The sequence below is a fragment of the Jaculus jaculus genome, chromosome 11 (genome assembly GCF_020740685.1).
Source record: "Jaculus jaculus isolate mJacJac1 chromosome 11, mJacJac1.mat.Y.cur, whole genome shotgun sequence".
In the NCBI taxonomy this organism is placed as follows: domain Eukaryota; kingdom Metazoa; phylum Chordata; class Mammalia; order Rodentia; family Dipodidae; genus Jaculus; species Jaculus jaculus.
The window spans coordinates 15,580,389-15,592,296 of NC_059112.1; the positions used below are offsets into that span (position 1 = coordinate 15,580,389).

The following is an 11,908-nucleotide window of genomic DNA, read 5'->3' on the forward strand; positions in this document are numbered from 1 at the left end:
TGTTACCGGTTTTGATACGCCATTCTCAGTGGTTTCATCTTCAATTCCAGATGGAGGATTGGCACTGTAAGCAAAGGAGAAAACAAGTACACAAATACTGCTTTTCAAAGTATAGATAGATTATATTATCTTCAAGCTACGCCTGGTAAGGTTTCTAAAATTAGGCTCTACTGGGTAAGCACAAGATTGTTAAAATTTGTCATTTGCAAAAGGCAAGAACTCAACATGAGAAGGGCTGAAATAATACACCCCTGCAAAACAGTTTTGCCTCACATGCAGGAGGTCCTGAATTCAACCCATAGCACCACAAATAAAACTTGCACATGTGAAGCAGACTAGAAATGACTTCACAATTTGCTAATCACTTGCAATCTGATGGTAGGATACAAGTTTTTCACATTTTCAAAATATGCTGCACATACTTTTTATCAATTTTCCTTATCATAAGTCCTTATTGTCTATCTGCTATGTATCAGGTACTGTTTAAAAACATATTTTACTTATTTATTGAGAGAGAGAAAGAGCAGAGAGAGAAAGAGAATGGGCACACCAGAGCCTCCAGCCACTGCAAAACAACTCCAGACACATGTGCTCCCTTGTGTATCTGGCTAACGTGGGTCCTGGAGAATCAAACCAGGTTCCTTAGGCTTCGCAGGCAAACGCCTTAACCACTAAGCCATCTCTCCAGCCCTGTATCAGGTACTTTTATCATTGTAAAGGACTATGTAACAGTTTCCTCTGGTCCTTGGTGCCCATGAATATCACATTTATAATAATGATTACAATATTCACTTAACATACATGCATATCTATTTTAGAATATACAGACAGCTCCTAAAAGAAACTGTCTACTCTATTTTCATCTGCCTCATTACATGATTGATGTAATTTGAATGATGCTATGATATGTAAATAAAAGTAATATACTGGTATAATATAAATTTAATCTCAGAGAGCTTCATCTACAATAAGCTGGTTACTGGAAGTAGAAGTGAATTTGCTTATCTGGACCCCTCATATAAATGGAATTACAAGCCAGGCATGATACAAATGCCTGTAACCCAGCACAGGGGAGGCTGATACAGGAGGATCAACAAGAGTTTGAAGCCAGCCTGGGCTATGGACTGAGTTCAGGTCAGCCTGGGCTGGAGGGAGACCCTGCCACAAATAGATGGGATTACACACCATCCTTTGTAACACCATCCTTCAGTTAGCATGTGTGCAAGACTCATCCTTGTTGTAACACGTATCAGTACTTCATTCTGGCACAGAACACAGAATGGTATATTCTATTACAAAAACGTGTCATATTTTGGGCTGGAGAAATGGCTTAGCGGTTAAGCGCTTGCCTGTGAAGCCTAAGGACCCCAGTTCGAGGCTCGATTCCCCAGGACCCACGTTAGCCAGATGCACAAGGGGGCACATGCGTCTGGAGTTCGTTTGCAGTGGCTGGAAGCCCTGACGCGCCCATTCTCTCTCTCTATCTCTGCCTCTTTCTGTCTGTCGCTCTAAAATAAATAAAATAACAACCAAAATTTTTAAAAAAAAGTGTCACATTTAATCTATTCATCTGTGAGCTGGCAGACACTTGGGCTGCTACCATTTTGGCTGACTACTATGCTTAATGATGAACATTCATGTACATTTTTGGTGTGGACATGTATTTTCATTTCTCAAAGGTATATACCTGAGTAAAGCTGCTGAGTTACATGGTACCTATGATTAACTATTTGATGAAATTCCCTGAGTGTTTTCCGAGGCAACTGCACCATTTTAAAATTCTACCAGTAGTAAATAAAGGTTTCAATGTCTCCAATGTTTCCAAAACAACTTTTTAAAAAAAGTTTGTTTACTTATTTTGCACACACACATGTATGGGCACTCTGGGGGCTATGGCTGCTGCAAACTAACACCAAACACATGCATCACTTTCTTTGCATTGCTTTTGCAAGGGTGCGGGGAAACTGAACACAGGCCAGCAGGCTTTATAAGCAAGTGCCTGTAACCACTAAGGTTATCTTCCCTGCCCCTGCAAGCCAACACCTTATTGGGTTTTTGTGTTGTTTTATCAAAGTAGGGTGTCACTCTAGCCCAGCCTGACCTGGAACTCAGTCTGTAGTCACAGGCTAACCTTGAACTTTTGGTGATCTTCATACCTCTGCCTCCCAAGTACTAGGATTAATGGCATACGCCACATACCTTTTTGATTATAGCCATCCTACTAAGTATGAAGCAGTATTTCTCCCACTTTTTACATCAAAATATTTCTTAAATGCTCTTTTGTAAAACTATTACTTCCCAGACAGGTATGGTGGCTCATACCTATAATCCCAGTACTTGGGAGCCTGAGGTAGGAGATAATCATGAGTCTTGAGGTCAGTGTGGACTAGAGACCTTGCCTCAAACAAAAAAAGGGTGAAGGGGGGGCTGAAGAGATGGCTTAGTGATTAACGTGCTTGCCTATGAAGCCTAAGGACACAGGTTCAATTCCCCAGAACCTATGCAGGCCAGATGCACAAGGTGGCATATGCAAATAGAGTTCATTTGCAGTAGCTGGAGGCACTGGTATACCCATTCTTTCTCTACCTCCCTCCCTCCCCCCCCCAAATAAATAGAATTTTTAAAAGGGGAAAGATAAAATCACTACTCATTCCTTAGGACACTAAGTCATGTAGTCAAAGCCATACAGCCATGTACTTAAGTGCATGAGTTGTGCTGAAGATAATATATACATATATACATATATTCTCTAAATGATACATTAATGATTTTTTGTGTGTGCATGTCTGTGTGGGTAGCATTCCTCTTAGGTACTGTCCATCTTCTGAGACACACTTCTCTCATTGGTCTGGAGTTGCCAAATAAGCCAGACTGGCTGGCTGGCACAGCTTCAAACCCCATTTATTAAAACAATTATTTTGGGTAGGTGTGTAGAAGGAGCGGTGTGTGGTGCACGCACGTTTTTATGTGCAGGTGCACATGGCCTGGGTGGTACAAGCAGAGGCTGAGGAAGACCAGGTTATCTGCCTTGCCCCACTGCTCTTCTGCCCGTTTCCTTAGGACAGGATCTCTCCGAACGTGTGGCTCAACAGTTCAGTTAGACTGCCTGCCCAGGAGCCCCGGGACACAGGCCTGGCCACGCCAGCTCTGCGCAGCGGCACTGGGAATCACACCAGCTCAGGGTCACACGCTGGCCTACCAAGTGCTCTCACCCCCAGCCACCCCCAGCTCCCCCACCGGCTCGTTTACATACATGGGCTCTGGAAACTGAACTCTGCGCTTCATGCGTGGAAGGTAAACACTATCAATGCACCCATCTCCACAACCCTCTTTTATCTAATAATTTGACAAAACAAATCAACCTTTTCAAAAAATTAGCTCCTTTGATTCTGAATTTAAATTAACATAAAGCACTGAAAGTATAGCCAAAGTACATGATTCCATCAAAAATATCAAATTATGAGCTGGGGAGACTGCTTAGCAGTTAAGGCACTTGCCTGCAAAGCTAAAGGACCCAGGTTGGATTCCCTAGGACCCACATAAGCCAGATGCACAAGGGGTGCATGCATCTGGAGTTGGCAGTGGCTAGAAGCCCTGCCATACCCATTCTCTCTCTCTCAAATAAATAAATTCTAAAAAAATTAAAAATATACCAAATTATAAAAGCAGTAATTTTCAGGACTTCTATATCAAAAAAAAACTTTTTTTTTCTTTTCTGACGTACAGTCTTGCTCTAGGCCAGGCTGATCTGGAATTCACTTTGCAGTCTCAGGCTAGCCTCAAACTGAATATAGTCCTCCTACCTCTGCCTCCCAAGTGTTGGAATCAAAGGTGTGTGCCACCATGTCTGGCTTATTTAAAATTTTAAGATAAAAGTTTTATAGTACCTTAATGATTATGTGCTATAATCTACTACTAAGCTCTTTAAGAGTAAAATGTTACTCAAAAGCAAAGTCATCCAATCTTAAATCCAAACTACTAGCAACGAAGGCACAACTGATCCACAAATAGAAAAAATAGATAAAAACTATACGACTCAATATCCTCCAACTTTCAGTTATCAGGCCAATGACTATAAGGAAACAATTGGGAAGTTGGAGAGATGGCTTAGCAGTTAAGGTGCCTGCCTGTACAGCCTATGGACCCAGTTCTGATTCCCTAGTACCCAAGTAAGCCAGGTGAACAAGGTGAAGCATGTGTCTGTAGTTCATCTGCAGTGGCTGGAGGCCCTGGCACACCTATTCGCTCTCTTTCTATCTGCCTTTCTCTCTCTCAAATACATTAAATATTAAAAACTTAAAAAGAAAGAAACCATTGGCAGACTCACCATCATGCAATCTGCATAGACATCAACAGAAAATTTCACTAACCTGGCATTTTCTTCTTCTGGCCTTTCAACTTCATTTTCATCTACCAAATAGAATAAGATAAAATGAATTTTAAAAAAAGCCAAACTAAAGAAAGCAGTATTATGAAAATTGGAAGTGATCATCACGAGCACTAACCTAGGTCCTTTGCCAAATCACTGTGCACATGCACGTCCCACGGGCCTATAAGCATATCCAAAGTTAGATCACCTTACAATTGCTGAACAAGATACATCTATTACTGAAAAAAAAAAATCACACTTTACTGCTATAAAAATAAGCTTAAGAGTTAATGAAGATTTCCAGATCTTGGTAAAAGATACCAACCCACACATTCACCTTTCAGAGTACTATGGATGCTACCAAGTCAAAGATACTGGATTTTACAAGATTACTGCAGCTACCACACTGGGGGAAGAGGAGTCTTGCATGGTGTCCAAGGTTCATTTTTACTATGCTATTCTAAAATAATTAAGGACTCGTGTTTTTAGGAAAGGAACAAACATGAAGCTTCAAATCTGATCCAACAGAGAGGGAGGATTATGACTCAATGAAAGAAACAGGACACTAAACAAATTCCCTCCAAGAACAAAGTAGAAGATGCATTAAGCTGAGAGACGAAGAAATAACAGACGACACTGAAAAGTCACAAGCGTTAAAGGGAGAGACGTGAGGTGCATGCATGATGCGGGTTCAAAAGCAGTCTCTAAAAAGAGAAAAACTTCACCTTCATAGACAGGAGACACTCAGGGTTTTCTGGATGGACCGTAAATCAATTCCATCTCTCTCTTTTAAGTTAACTATTATTATTTTTAAAGCACGGCTTTCAGACAAGGGGGTACCCTTGCTTGCTGGTGCACTGCATGCAAACTGACCGTCAAGAAACAACACGTTAGTTTGTACAGCATTTAACTTTTATTTAGCTACGATGACAGAACGGCTGTTTGTGAAAGCGAGGGACCAGGAAGGACCACCGTCACGACCCACTTCAAAGCTGCTCAGGCTCGAGAGAAACAGGACAGCATAAAGAGTGCTAAGGCGGCGGCCAGGAGGGTGGAGCGGGTTCCCGGGAACCTCGGCGGGGAAGCGGGCGGGGGCCGGGGACGCGCACGCCGCGCTGCGCCGCAGGCAGGCCCGCCTGGGCTTCTACGAGAGCCCGAGGCTGCAAAGGCCTGAGGAGGCCCCACGACGCACAGCGAGCGGGACACCCGGGAGGGAAAGGCCAGACAGAAGCCGGGGGGGGGAGAGAGAGACGGAGACAGGGACTGGGACAGGAAGTTCCGTACCGCCATACAGCCACTCTTCCTCCTCATCCCCTCCGGTGCCGCCGCTGAGCTCCGACACTAGGCGCTCCACCTCGCCGGCCGACATGGCCGCCGCCCCGCGCACTACTTAAAAGGAGCCGATCAACAGCCCCCTCTCCAACCCCCTAGGCCCCAGCTCCGCCGCGCTGCCCACCACCAGCAGCAGCACCGCGGGGCGCGAGAAGGGAGCGAAACCCGCCGGCGAGCGAACGCGGGCCGCGCGACACGCAGGCCCACGGCAGACCTCGGGCCCCGGCGAGTCGCACGGACCAAGGCTCGGCCGCACCGCGGGCCCGACGCGCAGCCTGCGCACGCGCGGCGGCACCCCAGCGGCGCGGCGTCCCTAGGTGGCTTCACTTCCGGGACGGCCACCTGCCCTCGGCTCGCGCGTGCGCAGTGCGGCCAGTCTACCCCCCCCTCCCCCACCGGGCATCCCGCTTGGCCTTCTTCCTGCGTGGCTTTTCAGCTTTCCTAAATAGGCTGAAGTTTCAGCACTCTCGGGCGCCGTGAGTTCGAGGCCACACTGAGACTATATAATGACTACCAGGTCAGCCTGAGCTGCAGTAAGAGCCTACCTCCAAAAACCAAAAAAAAAAAAAAAAAAAAAAAAAAAGCTAGAGTTCTCTCATTACTCCCCAACCTTCTTGCATCTACTCCCTGGTTAACTTTGCCACACCATTGTCCCTTTCTCTCCTTGATGCGTTTTTTTTTTTCTTCCTCTCAACCTTTTGTTTATATAAAAAGCTCAAAGCCAAGCCAGGCGTGGTAGTGCACGCCTTTAATCCCAGCCCAGGAGAGGCAGAGGTAGGAGGATAATCATAAATTTGAAGCCAGCCTGAGACTACATAGTGAATTCCAGGTGAGCCTGCGCTGGAGTGAGAACCTACCTCTAAAAACCAAAAATTAAATAAATAAATAAAAATCTCAAAGCCTGGCTGGAGAGATGGCCCAGTGTGTTTGATTCCACTGTAGCCACGTAAAGCTAAATACACAAAGTAAAGATCACAAAGCCCTTCATTCCTCACATGCATAACTTAGTAGACAGTCTTACTTATCTGCTCCAGTTTCATACTAGAGAAGAAATCACAATGTATATGCATTCGTTGAAAAAAAAAATTAGGGCTGGAGAGATGGCTCAGCAGTTGACGATACTTGCTTGCAAAGCCTACCTGCCCTGGTTCAATTGCCAAGTGTAAGGTTCAGGAGTGACCAAGGACCACGGAGAGCACTCTGAGGCAAAGATGGAAGTTTTTATTCGGGGATAAAACACCAGCTGCCGGGACTGACTCTCAAGGGTGGAACAGTCAGCTTGGGGTTACAGATAGTGGGCTTCATAGGCTCTTCAGTTGGGGGGAGGCGAGGAAGGGAAGGAATTTCTTTGTTGGGGCAATAAATCTCTGTTCTTTACAGCAGCCATAGGGTGAGACCAGAAGTGACCCTGTGAGAGATAAGAGGGCAGTAAATCTAGACTTGGAGCCTTGTTAGAAAGGGGAGGGATAATGGCTGGGCAATATCTCTGTCACCCTCCTGCTATAACTCCATTTTGTACTGACCTAACACCAACTACCCACATAAAAGCTAGATATACAAAGTGGCACATTCATCTTAAGTTTGTTTTCAGTACCCAGAAACCCTGCTATGCCCATGTTCTTTCTCAAATACATAGGCATTTTTTGACAAAAATTTTAATAGCCAATAATACGACTATCAGACTAACACATTTTCTTTGCTTAAAAAAGTATTACAGATGGCTTAGTGGTTAAGGCTCTTGCCTGCAAAGCCTGAGGACCCCAGTTCAATTCCTCAGTACCCGCGTAAAGCCAGATGCACAAAGTGGCGCGTGTGTCTGGAGTTCATTTGCAGCAGCTAGAGGCCCTGGTGCACCCATTCTCTCCCACCCCCCTTCCATACGTAACTGTTACCTATTTGGGGTCCATCATTCTGAAATGTTCTCTATATTTACTTTAATTTTTTGATGGGAAAACCTAAGGTTGAAGAGCCTTAAAGGATGTAGCATTATGTGTGCCACCCTACTACTTGTGTTTAAAAAAAAATACACATTTAGGTTGCTTTCAACTTTTTACTTTACCAAAGAAAAAAAGTACCCTCAAAATCCTACAGTGAAAATTCCTGTAACTGCTGTTGCATATCTGCTCAAGTGTTTCTCCAAACTAGATCATAGAATATGAGTGGTTTTGCTGGGCGTGGTGACATACGGCTTTAATCCCAGCAGTTGGGAGGCAGATCATCATATATATATATACATGCGTGTATATATATATATATATATATATATATATATATATATATATATATATATAAATGTATGTATGTATATATATATGTATATGGATATGTATACATACATATATACATACATATATATACATATTGTGTACATATGTATGTGTGGTTTTTATTTTCATAAACTGTGTCAAATTTTCAGGCTACTTTTATGAACGTGCTTTCCAAATAAAAGGTAAAAAGATGATGTAGGGTGGGTTAAAAATGTAGTTCTGGCTCTTTTTTCGCTTTTTTAAAAAATTTATTTATGTGCAAGGAGAGGGAAAGGGAGCGGGTGATGGCTGACTGCAAACAAACTCCAGACCACTTGGTACATCAGCCTCTACACAGGTACTGGAGAATTGAATCCTGGTATTAACAAGTGAGCCATCTCCCTAGCCCTTGTTTTGTGTTTTCTTTCAAGGTTGGCTCTTGTTCTGGCCCAGGCTGACCTAGAATTCACTACGTAGTCTCAGGGTGGCCTCAAACGCACTGTGATCCTCCTACCTCTGCCTCCCGAATACTTGGTTTAAAAGCATGGGCCAGGGCTGGAGAGATGGCTTAGCGGTTAAGCGCTTGCCTGTGAAGCCTAAGGAGCCCGGTTCGAGGCTCGGTTCCCCAGGTCCCATGTTAGCCAGATGCACAAGGGGGCGCACACGTCTGGAGTTCGTTTGCAGAGGCTGGAGGCCCTGGCGCACCCATTCTCTCTCTCCTTCTACCTGTCTTTCTCTCTGTGTCTGTCGCTGTCAAATAAATAAATAAATAAATAAAATTAAAAAAAAAAAAAAAGCATGGGCCACCACAAACAGCTTTTGTTTTGTTTATTTGAGATGGGGTCTCCCGTAGCCCAAGTTAATAGGCTGGCCTGGAACTCACTATGTAGCAGAGGCGCCTTGGCCTTGAACATGTCCTCCTCTTGCCTCCACATCCCAGGATGAACCACCACATCCTTCAAGTACTGGTTTTTAGCTATAAGTAGCTAGCGGTGTGACCTTGGGCAGTCAACTTCTCTCTGCTTCACTTTTCTCAGTTACAAAATGGGGAACTGAGTTAGGTATCTGTAAGTTCCCATTCAGCTCTAAAACTTTCAAGTGAGCCCCTCCAATTTTCAACCAAATAAACCTACTTTAGTCGTACAAATCAAGGAATGGTTTTCTTTTATAGATTCTAATAAGTACAGTTCTTCCATTTGTTTAAAACCATTGAATTCTTGTGTGTTTATAATCTTGAAAAATGAAGACATGAGTAGGAAAATACAGTCAGATACCATTAAAGAGCTCTCAGTTTATTGAGAAACACAGAGAAGGAGTAAACGGGAATGGAAAAAAGAAAAGGTGTGTAGATGTGATATTCAAGAAGCACAAACCAAGCATTTGCCCTCCACCGCTTCATTTCATGCTATTTGAGCACACCATGTGGTTTTAATTCTCCTTATCTTTGAATAAACTTCTGCCTCCTCTCCCAGCTCCTTTGTCTCTAAGGAACAATTTTCTTGCATTGTTCTAACTTTTGCTCCACTACATTCATCTTTGTAAAATCTTTCTTGAATTCCATTTCATCTTTTGCCATTTGTTTATTCAACAATTATTTTTGGAAAGTCTACCGAGTGTCAGGAACTCTTTAAGCCTCCATAGATTGAGCAGGGAGTTAAAATTCTTTCCTTTGGGGGATGAAGATAATGGTTCAGTGGTTAAGGTGCTTGCCTGCAAAGCCTAAAGATCCAGGTTCAATTCCCCAGGCTGGAGGGCCTGGTATGCCCCTGTTCTCTGTCTATCTCTCTCCTCTCCATTTCTCCATCTCTCTTGCTCTCTGCTTGCAAATAAATTTAAAAATTCCTTCCCTTTTTTGGAGTTTTTATTCTCATGGAAGAATAGAGCAATAAGCATATAAATATATCATATAGCATATAGTTTTTATTCTCATGGAAGAATAGAGCAATAAGCATATAAATATATCATGTAGATACAAAATTTTTTTTAACTTTATTTTTATTTGTTCATTTGAGAGAGAAACAGAGAAAGAGGGAGAGAGAGAATGGGAGCACCAGGGCCTCCAGCCACTGCTAATGAACTCCAGATGCGTGCATCCCCTTGTGCATGTGGCTTATGTGGGACCTGGAAAATCAAACCTGGGTCCTAAGTCTTCACAGGCATGTGCCTTAACCACTAAGCCATCCCTCCAGCCCAAGAATTTTTATTTTTATTCTATTTTACTTATTTGCAAAGAGAGACAGAGAGCATGCCAGGGCCTCTTGCCACTACAAAAGAACTCCAGGTGCAAATGCCACTTTGTGCCTCTGACTTTATATGAGTACTGGGGAATTGAACCCCAGGCCCCCAGTCTTTTGAAGCAAAACCCTTTACCGCCAAGCCATCTCTCCAGCTCTAGATAAGTATTATGAAGAAAAAGTAAAAGGGGACCCAGAGCAAAGTGATTGAGGGGATATTAAGGGGATGAGACACAATCATATATGAGTTGGCTAAAAAAAAAAAAAAAAGCCACTGTGATTGGAGGTATAAAGAGGGAGATCTGCATGGTAGAAGGAAGATAAGTTTGTGGCTTTCTGTGTAAATAGACTATCAGATCAGATAGTAGGATTGGGAAGTACAAGTAAATATACTGAGTAAGACTTATATTGGAAATTCAAGGAACTCAAATGGAAGTGGAAAGAATGAGAGACAGAATGCAGATAAACCTAGTGGAACTGCAGGTAGAGAGACAAGAGGAGCCCGTAACATGGGCTACTTCTGATGACATTGCTCATCAGTCCTCTGGTCACGTAGTTGTTTTCCTCACACTCTTCTCTAGGCCAAATCTTCCTGCAAACAGGACATCTTGTTCATCTTTCATGTCCATGTGCTGCGCAGTGCATAGTACTCAAGTAGATCTCATGGGCCTTTGGTAAAAGAAATAACAATAAGGGTCTAGTGCATGAGGTTATCAAAAGGCCTCCACTTTTGTCTTTCAGGTCTACGTGAAGTTCGGTGGTTTCGTGGTACAACCCATTGTCTTACTAAGGGACTTCTTTTCTGACTGGAAGGAGCTTGCCTGTCAAGACTTTGCTAAAACTGAACCGAAGAATGCATGGATAATAATAGATGTAGTGGAATTGACTGTGTGGCAGAGGTAGCATTTGACCCCAGCTTTGAAAACGATGATGTCTGTGAGCAGAGAAGCTCATAAATTGCTAATAGCCATCCTTCCTTGCTCCCATACTGAGTCCCTTGCTCAGATATGCTTCCATAGTTGAAAGTGTCTTCATTTCCCCACGCACCAGGGGAGACTTCAAAGACAGGTAGTTGAATATCTTTTACACACCCTAACACTTGGCACATGATGAGTTTATCAAAGTATGATACCACATTTATGCCGAATACATTTGTTTCCCATTCTATTGTTTACTGCAATTTGTTGTTTGCAAAATATATATATACATATACATATGTACATATATATGTAATTGGTGGCTCATTGGGTAGGAATACTTGCCATGTAAGCATGAAGGCTTATGAGGGCCTGATATTCCCCGAGTTTGATTCTCCAGCATTCATATAAATGGCTGGGTGTGGCCACACTTGCCTGTAACTCCATGGAGACTTAAGAATCTCTGGAGCCTGCTGGCCATCCAGTGTGACCAAAGGAGAAAACAGCAGCTCCACGATCAGTGAGAGATCCCATCTCATGGAAATAAGGCAGAGAAAGTTAGAGGAGGACACCCATGTTCTCTTCCGCCCTGCACAGACATGTACACACTTGTGCATATGCCATACACACAATATGATATGCATATTAAAAAATGTAATAAACTGGGCGTCATGGTGCACACCTGTAATCTCAGCTACTCAGAAGGCTAAGGCGAGGAGTTCTCTTGAACCCACAACTTATCAGCCTGGGCAACATAGTGAGTGAGACCTCATCCCAAAACAATGCAATAATATTGATATGTTTTCATGT

General features: G+C 43.3%; 1 protein-coding gene across 6 annotated transcripts in view; it reads right to left on the reverse strand.

Moving 5' to 3' along the window:
- The window catches only part of Fip1l1 (factor interacting with PAPOLA and CPSF1), a 61,601-nt gene extending 55,708 nt beyond the window's left edge, over positions 1-5,893 (reverse strand). For 5 of the 6 annotated variants that reach the window (XM_045161709.1, XM_045161708.1, XM_004658699.2 and 2 more), the window contains exons 1-4: positions 5,654-5,808; positions 4,506-4,550; positions 4,371-4,410; positions 7-64 (exon numbers count right to left, since the gene is read on the reverse strand). In XM_045161709.1, the coding sequence (XP_045017644.1) occupies positions 7-64; positions 4,371-4,410; positions 4,506-4,550; positions 5,654-5,738 (228 nt within the window). In that variant the 5' untranslated portion in view covers positions 5,739-5,808. Of the gene's footprint in view, positions 1-6; positions 65-4,370; positions 4,411-4,505; positions 4,551-5,653 lie in introns of all 6 variants that reach the window. The other variant, XM_045161711.1, reaches the window with a different exon arrangement.
- Between the last annotated feature and the right edge of the window lie 6,015 nt (positions 5,894-11,908).